Below are 15,734 nucleotides of genomic sequence, written 5' to 3' on the forward strand. Positions count from 1 at the left end.
TCGCGGCAAATCGCAGCAGTAAGCTGCTGCTCTTATAATAAGCATCATTCGCTTACAGCTTAAATTCTTTCAAACTAATCATGAAGACAAGATGATAGTACATTCAACTTGTACTAAACTTTGCAACTTAAGCCATCATTCCTGACATGTTTATTAATAAAGGAGCGACTTAAATTGATGGCGATACTCTGGCCTTAAATTTTTTAGCTGCAATTTTTTAGTGCGTTTTAAAATTGAACCAAAACTATACACTATGCAGAGTTGCACTAATACAGAGAAATGATCTATGAATGCAAAAAGAAGTACTTTCATACATATTTCACTCTTCTTGGGCACCAAGACTTTTTTTTTTTTTCTAAACGGAAGGTAGTGAAATCAGAGTAAATTGGGCAAATGCTCTGTGTTAAAGATAAACTAAAATAAACACTTGTATTGATTTTTAATTTTGTGTTAATTTAAACTTTATCAAAAAGGTTTTGTTATTCTGTTCACTAGTATGCATAATTTAAAAGTAGTAAATTGATCTACACAATCAAAATGTGGTATGCACCTGTAGCAAAAAAAAGGAAGACTTTTTTTTGCACTATAACATAGTATATTACAACAAACGTAATTATGAATTTTATTGTTATGTGATGCAGATGAGTGGCACATATGTCGTTTTTGTGTTGAGGGCTGATATTTCCGAGTTTATGAAAGCATCACTCCGTTCGCGAGTGAGAGAAAGAGAGCGCAAGTGTGCACTTCCTGCTTCGATGTCCACCAAAGGCATAAACAAAACAGAGTTTTGGTTGTTAATCAACGCAAGCTTACTGAATAATGGCTGCTTAATCCATAGAAGATGCTACAACGTCTTAGCGTACCAAATAGGAGCGTTACATCAAACACACCGTAATGTGTGTATGCTAACTGCAGCTAGCTTCTAGACACAACTGTGCCTATATCAGATATGAAATCAGGCTTTAGCCATAACTTGCTTCCTTTTATTTATTGTTTTTAATGATTGGGCATCCCCATCGTGCTGCCATGGAAGGCAGGTTTGCATTGTATCGAGTATATTTGGTGAAATGCGCCGTAACTTTCAAATTCGAATTAGCCCTTACAGTGTAAGGCTTACACTACTTTACCCACAATGCTTCTGTTTACATCACCCGGATTACCACCGCAGCGCATGTGCGTTGCGGATAGAGCGAGACGCGGCGGTCTCGAGAGGAAAATAATGTGCCAAATAAATAAATATATAAATAAATGACGCGTTGACGATTAGAATTAATTGTCGACGATTTTGATCGTCGACGTGATTAGTCGACTAATCATGGCAACCCTACTTATGACGACCACAGCTGTTTTTGGAGAAGACGTGCTTGGACCGGGAGACAATTACACTTGCTGTCTGAAAACATGTAGCAACAACCAGACCACCAAGGCCAAACAAGTTGTAAACCACCTTCAAGCATTACAGACAGAGTTGAGAAAAATATTCGAAAAGTACCCCATCTTGACGCCTTACCTGAAGGTAAACAATTCAGACTTGGCCACCGCCTAGTCCTCAAGTTTTGCAGCAACTCGCAAAGAAGTTTTTGCACACAAGTCTTAACTAGCAGACAAAACTACGGCTACGAAAACATTTCGGCGGAGGAAGAAGACAACTCTCAAAACAAAGGATTTCAGACGAAGCGATAGTTAACGATCGGAGGAGGCAACAAGTGGGTGTTGACTTTGGTACGACATGAAGGCCTTGAAAAGATCAGAAGTTGTGTGGCGGAATGTGCAAGATGAGACAAATGAACCCTGAAAGCAGAGGAGGACGGCGAGGGAACATAAAGAGGGTACGAGGACAAAGCCCGAGAGGCGAAAGCGTGGGAGGAAAAGATCCGCTTTCAGTCTAAGGAGGATACAATGAGGCGACTAATCTGTGAACCTGGCTGACATTTTCCTCGAAGAGGCGCGCACTCACCGTCTGGAAGTCTCGGTGGCTGCACTCCTGGCCTTGGTAGCGGCAGTAGAGCATCATCTCCTGCAGGTCGTGTCCGACGCGCTCCACAAACTCGCGCATGCTGAAAGCCTTGGGTTTATATGCCGTGAAGTTGGCGCGCTCCCGCAGGAAGTCCAGCACGTCGGGCTCTGCCAGGTGTGGCTGCGAGATGTTCAGGTGCACGTCCAGCAGCGCTAGCAGCTCACCGGCGTGGTAGAGGTCATTGCGCGTCAGCCGTCCAAAGCGGTAGGTGTTGAGGTTGCAGACGGTCACTGCGGGGAAGACCAGGCTGCCTGACACCACCGCATCCACGCTGGTCACGTGCGGGAAGGACAGGAAGTAGGCCAGACGTTCAGCGCTCTCCAGGGCCAGCAGGGCCGTGCAAGTCAACAGCGCCGCCGCCCACAGGAGGCGCCGCGTTGTTCCCCCGCCGCCCGGGTAGGGAAAGACGAAGCGCAGTCCGTGCAGGGTGCTGCCGAACGCGAAGGCCCGCCATGAGCCGGGACGCAGGCTGGAGCTCTCCCGGCTGCCGCAGCTCTCCTTCAGGTCCATCGTCCGCGGGGGGTCCGTCGCCTCGGGAAGACTGCTCTTCCCCGACGCTCCCGCACCTGCGCCCAAAACACACATGAGGTCACGGTTAGAATATACAGCAGATTGTACAAGGAATCGCCTTCAGAAAGTTTTTTCTTTCTTTTTTTCTTCAAACATGAAGTGCTAAATAAATACCATTGGTTAAAAATGTTAATGCATTGAAAGTAAATAAATATGTTTAAAATGTGCAATTGGAAAATAGACAAAGCAAATCTAAATATAATTGAAATTTTACTCTAATTTAAACTCAAACCAAATAAAATTATTGAATTTTATATAAAATTATATTCTTGCAATCAAATACAATAAAAATTGTAAACAAAATATATTTAAATACATGATTAAATCGAAATGCAATTGGAAGAAGTGACACATTTTTTTAAAATGGTAAGTATTTAATAAATATACAACTATCAAATGAACACCAAAAATGACAACGCAAACTAAATAATAAATGTAAAACTATGTTTAAAAACTAAAGCAAAATATGAAATGTAAAACTAAATTTAGAAATTCAATGACAAATAAAACCTCTAATACAAAAATAAAAATCAAAGAATACTTAATTAGCTAATATTTTTAAACTGAAACCAAACATCCTCTTCCTATCCCGTCCTGTACGCGCACACTTACACACACTACCCAAATTCCATAGTGGCAGGAGTCACACAGCCACACTGGCATGCAATATCACACACACAACACGTATGTCCAAGCGTGCCGGATTCTCCCATGCGCTCAACTGACAGCCAGCACCTTTCGTTTTCAGCCTAGCGAGGAGACATCCGGCGTGAGTGTGAGAGGATGGGTGAGCCGTTGATGATCAAAGCCACTGTTTAGTCGCGCGCGCCCATCTAAACTACTCCTGGCGTCCTCCGTCCGGCTACATCCGCTCGCCCGCCTCTTTCCTGCTCATCTGTGGCGGAGTCTGACAACGGCGGAGAAAGAGAGAGAGAGAGAGAGAGAGAGAGAGAGAGAGAGAGAGAGTAGAGGGGAAGGGGGTGGGGGGGCCTGGTTCACTCCCTCCCCTCTCTCACACTTGCACATCCCATCACCTCGGGTAGACACAGGCGAACGGACAGGAAGCGGGAAGATGGCCAAGATGTAGACTGACGGACGGATGGATGGACGGATGGTAGCGGTTTGTTGAGGAGGAGTGGATATGGAGGGGGCTGGGGAAGTGTATTTGGTGACGGTGGTGTCATGAGAAGTGAAGCAGAAGTGAGGCGTGATGTTGGGAAGGAGGGAGTGGGACCAAAAAAGAAACTTGGGGGGGTGGGAGCGAAAGAAGCGAGGTCAGAGGTAGCACGCCATAACTGGCACACTACACGAAGCAAGCATCCTTGTTGTGAGGCTTCATAAGGAGGATGAGGGCAGGAGGGCCAGCGAATGCAAAAAAAATAATAAGTAAAAAAAATAAAGGGTGGGGTGGGTGGAAGATTTTTTAAAAATCTCATTATCCTCACACAGCTGGGTCACATAAGGCCAATTAGGGGGAATTCAATTCAAACATTTTCTTTACAATAATTTGTTCTGTATACCCCCAGTAGTGCAAACATTGTATTCTGATTGATACTGTTTTTGTCGAATATCTATTAGGCAACAAAATCCAACCGTTTTATCCATCTTATCGACAGCCATTTTGCCACTTGCTGTTGACTGAAAATGACATGGTCACGCCTCAGATAACGACCAATCACGGCTCACCTGTTTTCTGAGTTTGGTTACGCTCACAAGTTAGACCGTGATTGAAAAAAATGAATTTTAAAAATAATTTTAAAACCACACACAAAAACTAACCTCTGAAATAAAAAAAATGTTCAAAAAATATGCACCTATATTACCCAAAATAAAAGAATACTCAGAACGGGATAACGACATTTACAGACAGCGCTGTGCTTGCCAAAAGCAAGAACTGATAATGTATATTAAAAAAAAAAAGAATAAAATGTTTCAAAGGTTGCAAATGAAGCTCATACACTTTACTATAACCTAACCATTTCAACAAAAAACAAAGTAAAATAAAATTGGCTCAAGTTTTTAAAAAAATGGCGCACATTGAAGTCATAAGAAACTAGACGTGCTAGCTTAAAATGAACCAAGTCAAAAAGAGAATTTTATAGCATTTTCAAACCCATTCAGTCCGTTTTTAATTACGTAGAGTCCAAAAGTCCAAAGACCACGTCCAGGTATCTGCGCATGTTTTAATGGTTTACAAAGGTAAATCCGGAATTTAAAATTATCGTTGGACGCCCTAAAATATTTAAATGTTGTCTTTAACAAGGTCTGGTGGACACGGAACCTCGGTTATTCATTACGACGCCATGTTGCTGGACAATGTATATCAAATGTGTGACGATTTAAAACTAAATTTGAAAATATGTCACTGAGGAAAAGGCGGCAAACATAAAATATTAATCACTTGTGGAACAAAAGAGAAGATAATGAGGATTATTAAGGCGTATAAAAGAGAAAAGTTTTACTTTTATTCCAGTTAACAAGGCGAGTATGTGTTCACGGTTCACCTACTTTTTCGGCGGGGGGAATTTGGCAGGCCTGGTTCCAACCTCATTCTAAAACATCTTCTTTTGCTGTAGTTGCCCTCCGAGTAAACTCCACTTTTGACGGAAAGGTTTCCACTCCACGCTTGATCTACTTAACTAAGTTTTTGTTTGTAATTAAGCCATTTGGGCATGACTTTCCCCACTTCCGATTGGCAAGACTGATTAACTAATTAAGCAGACATGACGCACTTGCATGGCATCATTTTTGACCCCTCCCCAACATCCTCAACAACCAATCACCACTCAGATCATTAAATATGCAGGAAAACGGGAGTGCGTTAAATCGTTTACACCAAACACTCTCTAAATAAACAAACAAACATATATATATATATATATATATATATATATATATATATATATATGCTGTGCAAGTTTAAAAGCAAATGATTACAAGATTATACGTGCATTTTTTCAACAAGTTAAAACCATTCCCAGGAGTGACCCATCTATAAGATACCAACCAACTATTATTAATCACCCTGCAAACTTAGCCATTCATCTATCCTCGTGACTACTGAACAAGTTTACCAAACTGTATATCTACCTACCCCTCAATCTATCGTGTGTGACTAACTACTACCCTTTAACTACAACCCACCTAACTACCTAGACCAAGGGTGCCCACACTTTTCACCGTGAGAGCTACTTATGACAATGTCAAAATGATCTACCACCTACTAAAAATGCAAAACACATTTATAAATGTATTGAGAATTATTTTTATATGTACCGTATATGCTAGTGTACCTTGCATGACTGCATCAACCTATATAGCACAATACAACAAAAAAATGTTTTGTAATTACAATACTCTGATGACTTGCACTGAATGGAATCAGCCAGGGACGCATAGTCCAGTAATGGGAACCCCTGACCTAGACCTTCCTACCAACCTGCAGTATCTACCAACCCATATAACTGATTATGATGATCATGTGTTCTCTTTAATTACAGTGGTAGGGCCTTGAACGCATTTTACAAAATGTTGACCCTACTGGCAAAAAGGTTCATCTTGTGCATAGTTCAGTCAATCAATCAATCAATCAATCAATGTGACAAAATGTTGCAATGTATTTCCTTTACCAATATCAACAGAGAGAGCCACTTGGGATGTCTTTCAACAACGACAAAAAAAAGCACATTTTTGCATGTTTTTAACATTCATGACAATATTAGCGTCAGTGGTGATGCATCATTTCATGTCAAAGACTGTACGTGTCCTCAGGGAGCGCCACCAAGAGCTCATCCAGATCATCTGCAACGAAAAAGACAAGCAATGCTCATTTGGTGAAGTATTCTGAGCCCTTTCCACGTGAAGATCCTGCAAAAAGGACAAAAAAGGAGTTCGACCTTGGACTTTTACACAGAACCCAGCGTAGGCGAAATACGGTACATACTTTTACACAGGCAATCTCTAAACTTCATTCTCCCTCTGAAGGCAAAAAAAAAAAAAAATCCAGGCCTTTCATGCAAAAAAGCCACATGGAAAATTGTGAACAATGCCAGCGTTGACAGTCAGCGTGAAAGAGAAAAAAAATCATAAATGAAAAAATGTCCCCAGAGCAGGCTCATAAAGCATCAAGCACTTTTTACTTGGCAATAGATGGATATATATTTTTTCATTTAATTATTGTAATTGATGCATGTTTTTTATGATGTTGTGTTGTCCTACAATGCTGCTTGTTACGCCTTCTAAATTGCCCCTCGGGGACAAATAAAGTGTTTTGATTGATTGATTGATAAAATATTAATTCTGCAAAAAATTTAAAAAATACACAAATACCAGTTTCCTGACTGCGCATGCCAATGACACCCCTAAGTGTACATTTTCAAACACACAATAAGAACGTTAATGTTAAAAAATACGACATGAAATACTGTACAACTAGAATTACATGGTATTAAATCGATAACTAGCCACAACAAAAGGATTTTTTGAATCCTCAAAACCAGATGAAAACATTTTCAGACTACTGCACATGCCATGGCAACAAGTGGCCCTATAACCCGCAAGTGTACAATTTAAAAGAGAAGTCAAGTTTAAAAGTTTCTTTACAGTATATTCAATGTCCACTAGTCTAAATTAATACTGCATTTGTAAAATGAATTAATCAATGCAGACAAATATAAAAATGGTTACATTTGAACTAAAATAGAAATACTATTAAAATGGTTGCGCCTCAACTATAACACACGTGTTTGGCATCATTCACAGTTTAGTGAACCCACCAGCGTCCCAGCCTGAAGCCTGCATGCTTCCATCTTTGCATTTTGCCCTGTCATCGTTACCATCGCCGTTATCGTCAAACACCAGCTGCATGCAGGACACAGGCTTGACGGCGGGTGACAGCGGTGTCGGTTCCTACGTGAAAGGAAGAAAAAAAGAAAAAAAAAAAAAACTTAGAAGGGCAGACAGCTTGCCGATGTAGATTTCGGTGCACGTCGCCCACCAGAACCAACGGTGGGAGCTGCCCTGACGTGTGGCAGACTCCGTCTGGCGAATAAATCCTGAGGAGGTTGTTGGGCGTCACGTTGAGGTAGTGGTTGCGATGGGAGGGGGAGAACACACCCACCTAGAAGCAAACGCCACATTAGCTTTAAAATAAAAAGACTCTGGTGACACATTTTTGAATAAAAATGGTGTTTCCTCACTTGTTTGAGCAGCAGCACGGCGCCGACTTTCAGCTCCCCCAAGCGCTCCTCCAGGAGGCGCCGATGCACTGTGCCCTGGATCTCACCTTTAGTCAACAAGATTGACACGTCAACCACTGTACGGGATTAGGAGTTAACGTGTGTGTGTGTTTGTATTTGTGGTTGTCTCCCAAGTCAAGAAAACCTGTCTGTGGTGTGTGGCGTGCATGCGTGAGTGCATACGTGCCTGTAGGATCCCTGAACACAGCCTTAGCGTCAGTGTGCGTGTGGTTAATACTCTTGAGCATCACGGCCATGTTTGGCACTTTGTTTTTGTTCAGCTGCTTCAAAGCCGCCTGCCAAGATAACAAAACAAGCCCCAACAAAAATAATGACACTTTTTCACATACATCTTGTGAACAAAAGTAAGGCAGCGAAGCAAGAGACCTTGCGGAGCACCATGACCACGCTGAAGGAGTGCAGGAAGCATGCCGGGTTCCGCTCGTCCAGACCCATCTCGGACTTCATCGCTGCCCAGGAGCTGCCAAACTCCTCTTCCTCAGCCTGGGAGCTGGAAACCTGGACAAAAGTATTGTGACACAATCCATCCATTATCTATAGAGCTTGTCCACATTAGGGTGGCGGGTGACCTGGAGCCTGGCCCAGCTGATGTTGGGTAACCGAAAAGGGCTGCACCTTGGAATGGTCACGAGCAACGGCAGGGCAAAACAAGGCGCCAGTCAATATACGAAAGGGTGTCAGAAAGGTTCGAGGACTAGTGTCAGAAAAAAACAAAAACATTTCAAACCCAAATTATGAGTTTTCTCCACCATGGGCCAGACTATAAACCCAAAAAGTCTACACACCCCTGTTCAAATGCTTTTGTGATGGAAAATAAAAATAAATAAAACCAAGATAAATAATTTCTAAACCTTTCCCACCTTCACTGTGACCTATAACCTATAATACTCAACTGAAAAACAAACTGTAATCTTCTAAGAGGCAAAATTAAAAATGTACATTAAGCTGGTTGGATGAAAATGCAGTCTCAAGCAACTGTAATACTTTGCAATGCAGGACCTTTGGCTTGATACCCGTTGTATAGACAACCATTCGCAGTCACATTCACACATATAGTGTGGACAATTTTGAGTCTTCACTAAAGCTAACATGAATGTCTTTGGAATGTAGGAGGAAACTGTAATGGAGATTTGAATCCAGAACCGCAAAACAGTGAGGCAGATGTGCACCAATGTGCACCAGGTAGCCCTCAGGGACCACATGAATCGCATGCGGGCCTGTTCTACCAATAGCTTACCAGTGAAGGGACATTGTGATTTTCGAGGAATGTTGTAGAAGTGATCACAAAAACCCACAGATTTATTAGCCCTACTATCAAGTATACAGTATACTGTGTAGCTTTACTTGGTTTGGAAGACGAGCCGCCACACCGTGGGCGGGAGTCTGGGGAACAGACACCACAATTTCATCCAGACTGTGACTGTGTGGCTGGAAGAAAAAAAAAGGAACAAATCCAATAAATGGCATCATTTTGACAGGAAAACAAATTGACGATGGACGGCGACAATGTTCGAGACCGACCTGCTGTGGGAGGAGCCCCGCCGGGCCCGGGAAGCGCCGCGTTCTAGGTGGCCGAGGCTCTGAGCGAGGCCTCTTTCGGGACACCTTGTTGGATGCAGACACCAGCTGCACCAGGTGGTTGGTCAACAGTGGAGTACAGAGGGGGTGTGGACTAAAGGGGACAGAGGGGGAGGGTGACATTGCAGGCGCAGGCGAAACAGTCTCAAAGAGGCCCCGGGGTGGACGCGCGGGTGCCGGGGTGCTCCAAGGCGCCTGCTGAGGCTTGCCGAGAGTCCTGGAAAGAAGGTTGGGCGCCGACGAGGAGGTGGTCACCAGTTGGGGGGCTGTCGAGGTTGGCACTCTCATGGTCCCTCCACCTGCAGGGAGGCGCGGCGTTTTGACTGGAGCAAAGGGTCCCGCTAAACGCTCACACTCCTCCAAGTCTGCAAGGTCCAAGTCCCAGTCGTCAAAATCATCCTGGGCGGCGGCATTAGTGGTGGGCCTCTGCTGGACCCCCAATTGATGCTCCGTGACATCACACGAAGTAGGTGGAAGGGAGTGAGCTGATCGCTCTCCGCATGGCTGAACGTGGTTAGTGCAGGAGCCTCTCGGGCCCGCTGGGATGTCACCTGGGAGGCATAACGCCCGAACAGTGGTGGGGTGGGGACTCGGCTGCGTGTTGGCCCTCCCCAAGTCCCATTCGGGGGACAGAAGGGGGCAAGCTCGAGCGCCGGAGGTAAGCTTCCGCAAAGTCGGAGCAGCTGTTTGCTGACCCAGAGGGCGGGATGGCACAGTGGCGGCAGGCCTATGCTGTGCCCCCACATGGGGTTGAGGGAGGTCCGGCGTGGGGGGCGGATTAGTCCTTAGGGAATGAGCACCGGAGATAAGGTTCCGCAAAACCGGAGTAACCTTATTTAAGGCAAGACATGACGACTCCCCATTTGCCTGGAGGAGGTTGGTGTCGGAATCTCTGGGGGCAACAAGGGTGGCAGAGGGCGGACACGGTGGCAAAGTGACGGCGGGCCTCAGCTGCGCCCCCAGGTGGGGCTCAGGGAATTCCGGCCGAAGGGGGCAAGCCCGAGTGCCAGAGGACAGCTTCCGTAAAGTCGGTGTAGCTGTTTCCGAGGTTGAAGTGGGACGCAGGAAAGCTGATCTCTGGAGGAGGTTGGTGCCGGAATCTTTGCAGGCCACACGAGCAGGACCCACGGCGTGGGACTGCGCGGTGGATCCGACAGCCCAGTTTGTCCCAAGCAGGTCCTGAGGCACAAACAGTATGAGGGGGGTCAACAACACCCAGTTGTGAAGTCTGACGTAATAAACATGCATTTTAACTAGGAGGGTTGACAGTAAATGAGTTCAAGAGGTAAAGTGCAAAAATGTTTTGTCATATTCAATAAAACTGTCAGTGTGAACCTGACAGTTGTATAGCTGTAAAATATGTGTGCGTGTCTGTCTGTTAAGGAAATCAGACGTGATTATGATGGTGGTACTTTTGGTGACGTCACTTCATTCCCCCCCCCCCAATGTTTTCGTTACCTCGTCGTCAAAGTCCTCGCCAATGTTGAACAGCCCACTCAGTTGGCAGCTCTGGAACAGTCGAAAGACACCTTTCTGAAGCTCACTTTGCAGGTAAATACAAGATGTTGACGATTTAAAGCGAAAAACGACGACATAGTTACCACGTTAGCGTGCAAGCTAACGTTTAGCCCCGAAGGACCTCACTTACCATTGCAAGCACGAGATGTCGCGACGAGAAATAACATGTAACAAGATTATCCTCTGACGACACGTCAGATTTTTTCTAACGTTCTAATACAGCTAATGCAAATTAGCTGACGGGTTGCTGGTGTTGCAGTAGTTGGAGAATTTGGAGAAATCAGCCCGCGACTCACGTTCAAACATGATGACGTTGCCGGTGTTTTGACAAAGAACGCGGAAGTGTTTTGAGATATGTCCCCGCCCGTCTCCTGTTTAAAAAAAAAGTCGGCAAAACTAGGCACAAGAAAAAATTTGTTTTGAAGTTGTATCTCAGAAACGGGCCTTATTGATAGTCATACTTTGTCTATAAGGATAAATAACATATTGTTTAATCATGGCGAAAATGACTACTGGGAACTCAACCCCATCAAATGGGGCAAGATGATTCAGTCAGAGTGCGGAAGTTTAGAGTGATAGTTCCCCTCCCGTCTACTGCAGGCTTTGTCTTCCTTTGGCTTTATAGAGAAATCGGGTAAACAAAACAACAGTAATAGTTTAAAAGCTATTGAATTAATAACAATTCAATTCATTGACATTTGTTGGTTCCATGCCATCACTGTCAACAAACACTGCCACCTATTGAGTATTTTGGAAATGTACAGGTATCAGTTTACACATAGCCTGGTATCTATTAATAACTGGTTATGGGTTTGCATTTTGCAACCCTATACGCCGCGGAAGAAGTGTCACTGCACGATTGAGCGTGAAAAAGGGGAACAAATGTGCTTTTAATAACCGTGGCTCCAGTTGAGGGTTAGTCAAACCTTTTGGTAAGCATTTTCTGGACCTGCTCGGACAAAAAAAAAAAAACGGAACATACCTTATGTAACCTTTTACTTGTGTTCTCCAGGAAGCGTCATGTCCAAGGACACGTTTCCCTTCACATCTACATCGCTGCGCTCCCTGAGACTAGAGCAGGAGTTACAGGACTGGGAAGAAGCGCGGAGGGCCTTGGCCCAGAGGCGAGCCCTGACCCGGGTCCCACTGTCGAGGCCCCCCCGCAGCAGGCCTCTGCCCGGGCCACAGCGCCTCCAGGAGGTGCGAGCCGCCCCTCCTCTGGTCCGCTGCCGGGACGCCGCTGTCCACAATACCTTCATGTTCGGAGACATAAAGGGGGTGTACGCCGTCCTCAAGGACCCCGCCATGGTCAACGCCCTGATGGAGACGGTGCATGAGGAGATGTCATGGGCCCCGGAGATGGGTGGGATGAATGACATTTCTGTTCCAACTGTCCTAACTTATACTCAGTTTCAGTGTACTAAGTACTTTCTGTTCTTCCATCAGGCATGTGGACCATGAGTTCCAAGGTGAAGCAGACGTCCGCCTTGCGCCTAGCGTCCGGCCATGGGCACGCGGCGTGCGTGGAGGAGCTCTTGTTCCGCGGAGCCGAGGTGAACGCAGACCCGGGAGGCAGCACGGCTCTCCACGACGCCTGCGCGGGAGGACACACCGCCTGCGTCAAACTGCTGCTCGCCCATGGAGCAGAAGCGCAACTGCTGTCAGCTGACGGAAACGCTCCTCTTCACCTGTGCACATCGCCGCTCTCATTACAGTGAGCTTGGGACACAATTATTTGCTTTGCCTTTGAGGAATTTTAGATTCGTCTAAGACACTAAATTGTCTGAGGTTTACAAGAATGAACTAGGCTAGTTAAAGATTAATAACCTATGACCTTTACAGCAATGAAAATTTGGTTAATTCAAAACTATATTTCCTTAGATGTTTACAAAAACACGCAATTTATGTTCCTCAAAAACACCAACTTGCCTTGGACGTTTCCAAATGTATGCGTTCGCTTAATTGAATCTTGACCAAAAATGCATTGTTCTTTCAAGACTTAGTTACTTAGTTTACAAAAAAAAGGAACGCTTGGGTCATTGAAGACTAAATTGCCTTTGAGGTTTAGAGAAACACGTTTGGTTTGTTGAGGACTCTAAATGATTTAATTGACATTACATAAGTCAGTCAAATCGTTGATGATTACAAAACCATGTATATCAAAGATTTTAAATTGTATTTCATTTTTAAAAAAACACTAATTTGGTTCGTCAAAGACTCCAAAATGTCTGAGGTTTACAAAAATATAACTTTAGGTTATTGACGACACTAAATTGTCTTTAATGTTAACAGAAATGTTAGGTTTGGTCTTGACAAAAAACATGTGTGCTAGGTTCATTCAATACTCAATTTGTCTTAGATGTTTTTCAAGCTAGGTACCGTTGTATCTCTGTGCAAAAGAGGTTTTACCTTGACATGAAAATCCACCTGCAGGTGCGCCGAGCTGCTTCTGGACGGCGGCGCCGACGTGAACGTGAGGACTGCCGAGTCCAGGCTCACCCCGTTGCATGTGGCCGCCTTGCGGGGCCTGGAGGGCCACGTGGAGCTGCTGCTCTCCCGAGGCGCCGACGTGCTGGCCACCAACCTTGAGGGCGAGACGGCCCTGAACGCCGCCTGCGCCAGGGCCGATAAGCCGTCGGAGGCGAGCCGCTACCTGGGCGTGGTGAGCGGGCTGCTTGATGCGGGCGCCGACCCGCGCACAGCAGGAAAGAAGCGACACACGCCGCTGCACAACGCTTGCGCCAACTGCTGCCCGGCCATCGTGGAGCTGCTGCTGCGATACGGAGCGCAGGCGGATGTCAGCAACTGCATGGGGTACACCCCCTTGGAATGTGTACTGCAGGTATGACAACAAAAAAAAGCAAAACATCAAGACAAGGAAGTAAAATACTGATTATTCTTTAAGGCGCTTGAGGACTACTTGGATCAGCAACCTGAAGCAGTGGTACGGACTCTCCTGAACCACGGAGCCAAACCCGTCCCACCAAAGGTTTGGAAAAGTGCCTGTCTAGACCATTCAGAGACAATATAATAACATTTTGTAATCAATGATATATGAACCGAACATACTTTATTATAAACATCAAAGACAATTTTGAGTTTTTTACGAACCTAACGTGTTTTTGTGTAAATTTAGTCTTTACCAAAGCTTACATTTTTTGTGAATAACATGGCTTTTTTTTTTTTCCAAAAGATAATTTCTTTGTCCAACAATCCAAACACTGTTTACATTTTTACTTCAGAAACATTTGAGTAAACTTCAAAGACAGATTAAGACAAGTGTAATTTTTTTAATTCAATGGTGATTTTCCCTTTCAGGAATATGAACATGTTTTTAAACATCAAATACAATTTAGTCTTCAATGAAATGCACATGTTCTCGTGAAGTCAACGATAATTTATTTAACGAAAACCCAAACATACATGTTTTCAATTCAGTTTTTTGGATTTCGCTCTTGGCTAGCTTGATGAGTTTGTTAATGTTAAGATAGTGTTTACTTTTCTGTGCGCAGATGTTGAGGCAGTGTGTCCTCTCTCCCGACACGTTGGAGGTGATTCTTAACTCCTACCCGAATGTCCCACCATGTGACTGGATGGACGATTGCCCTCTCACACAGGGACACCCGGATTTCTTCAAACTAGTGCGCCAACAGAGCGGTCATCCTCGCTCGCTGCAGCATCTCTGTCGCTCCGCTTTGCGTGGACATTTGGGGGCGCTATGCCACTCGCAAGTGAGTCGACTGGATGTCCCCAACTCGGTCAGGGATTACCTCCTGCTGCAGAATGACGGCACGCTACGTTGAATTTGGATTTTGCTTTGATTCGCTTTTTGCTTTAATGGCACTCTTGTTGTTGAATAGATGCTTTTGCATGTCTAATGCAAATAAAAACTATACGACTTTCAACTGGATAAAGAAGACTGTTCTTTATTTAGTTTTTCAAATGTTTCAAGGAAGTTGTATATTTTCCACAGAAAAACTATTATTTATTTTTTTAAAGTATTTTTTCAATAAAAAATGTGTATATTTTTATTTAGTGATAAATTCATCATAAAAACAAAATGCCGTATATTTGAGAAAAATAATAGATATTTTAGAGAGTAAAATGGTGATGTTCCAAAAATAGTTGTATTTTTCTTGTATTAAATAATAAATACTAATAAATAAATAAATAAAAAATAAATATTTGAAGCACTTTTTAGATTTAAATAGTAATTTTAGAAAAATAGTCTGTTCAAGAAACAAAGTCATATTGTTGCTAGATAAAAGAATAAAATCAAACAATTTTTAAGAAAAAAAAATTGTATATTCTCAAGACAAACATTTACAAACATTTTGTTATAACTTTACAAATATAAAAACATTTTTGATAGGTGCATTTTTCAAGATGGTCTTACGAGATTAAAGTCACTATTTATGAAAATGAATTGTTTTTTGGGGTGATCCTTTTTTTTAAAGATTTAACTAGTGATGGGACATATTGTCCGAAGGCTTTGAGATGTGTGTAGAGAAATTCAAAAAGTAATTTGGAAAACGTGTATCGAGCCGTGATTGGTTACGGGCAAATTACGTCACCCATCGATGATGTGTGAAACCTTGCTGGTACGATTATTTTGGTGTTGATTTATGATTTACAGAGCGATAGAGGCCCATAAACTTGGGTCAGTGGTCATATTGGTGGCTCATGGAGATAATGATTTTTAGTAAATTGTTATGACGTCCTCCACACAAAATGTTTTTCCTTATTTCTTCTACAGTTGCAAGGCAACCAATTGGATGGACACGCTTGAAGGT

The 15,734-nt window shown here is 43.7% G+C and overlaps 3 protein-coding genes across 7 annotated transcripts in view; 1 reads left to right on the plus strand and 2 right to left on the minus strand.

Moving 5' to 3' along the window:
• The window catches only part of asic2 (acid-sensing (proton-gated) ion channel 2), a 132,887-nt gene extending 127,555 nt beyond the window's left edge, over positions 1-5,332 (minus strand). The window contains exons 1-3 of one of the 4 annotated variants that reach the window (XM_086055528.1): positions 5,096-5,326; positions 3,323-3,494; positions 1,958-2,583 (exon numbers count right to left, since the gene is read on the minus strand). In XM_086055528.1, coding sequence (XP_085911654.1) covers positions 1,958-2,527 — 570 coding nt within the window. In that variant the 5' untranslated portion in view covers positions 2,528-2,583; positions 3,323-3,494; positions 5,096-5,326. Of the gene's footprint in view, positions 1-1,957; positions 2,584-3,322; positions 3,495-5,095 lie in introns of all 4 variants that reach the window. The other 3 variants (XR_015090115.1, XM_086055527.1, XM_086055525.1) reach the window with 3 other exon arrangements.
• Positions 5,333-6,180: 848 nt separating this feature from the next.
• Positions 6,181-11,963, minus strand: hrob (homologous recombination factor with OB-fold). The gene is made up of 11 exons (XM_086056159.1): positions 11,941-11,963; positions 11,072-11,146; positions 10,882-10,966; positions 9,367-10,602; positions 9,190-9,273; positions 8,212-8,343; positions 8,012-8,120; positions 7,786-7,871; positions 7,584-7,706; positions 7,363-7,495; positions 6,181-6,388 (listed from the first exon to the last, which is right to left on the minus strand). Exons 1-11 carry the CDS (start codon positions 11,961-11,963, stop codon positions 6,336-6,338), a joined length of 2,139 nt encoding a protein of 712 aa, XP_085912285.1. The 3' UTR covers positions 6,181-6,335.
• On the plus strand, positions 10,919-14,846 carry asb16 (ankyrin repeat and SOCS box containing 16). Of its 2 annotated transcripts, none has more exons than XM_086056566.1 (6): positions 10,919-10,974; positions 11,954-12,304; positions 12,388-12,655; positions 13,375-13,783; positions 13,847-13,930; positions 14,454-14,846. In XM_086056566.1, exons 2-6 carry the CDS (start codon positions 11,962-11,964, stop codon positions 14,742-14,744), a joined length of 1,395 nt encoding a protein of 464 aa, XP_085912692.1. In that variant the 5' UTR covers positions 10,919-10,974; positions 11,954-11,961; the 3' UTR covers positions 14,745-14,846. The 2 variants fall into 2 exon arrangements, with proteins under 2 accessions (XP_085912692.1, XP_085912691.1); XM_086056565.1 differs by lacking the exon at positions 10,919-10,974 and adding an exon at positions 11,195-11,873.
• Positions 14,847-15,734: the final 888 nt, after the last annotated feature.

Source organism: Filicampus tigris, chromosome 16 (genome assembly GCF_054856515.1).
Source record: "Filicampus tigris isolate MCC_2025a chromosome 16, RoL_Ftig_1.0, whole genome shotgun sequence".
In the NCBI taxonomy this organism is placed as follows: Eukaryota; Metazoa; Chordata; class Actinopteri; order Syngnathiformes; family Syngnathidae; genus Filicampus; species Filicampus tigris.

Coding starts and splice junctions, on each gene's coding strand:
- asb16 (XM_086056566.1), top strand. CDS start 11,962: ATGTCCAAGGACACGTTTCCCTTCACATCTACATCGCTGCGCTCCCTG. Junction 12,656..13,374: donor ACATCGCCGCTCTCATTACA/GTGAGCTTGGGA, acceptor ATCCACCTGCAG/GTGCGCCGAGCTGCTTCTGG. Junction 13,931..14,453: donor CCAAACCCGTCCCACCAAAG/GTTTGGAAAAGT, acceptor TTCTGTGCGCAG/ATGTTGAGGCAGTGTGTCCT.
- hrob (XM_086056159.1), bottom strand. CDS start 11,963: ATGACGCTTCCTGGAGAACACAA. Junction 11,147..11,940: donor ACGCTTCCTGGAGAACACAA/GTAAAAGGTTAC, acceptor TTAGAACGTTAG/AAAAAATCTGACGTGTCGTC. Junction 8,121..8,211: donor TGGTCATGGTGCTCCGCAAG/GTCTCTTGCTTC, acceptor TTATCTTGGCAG/GCGGCTTTGAAGCAGCTGAA.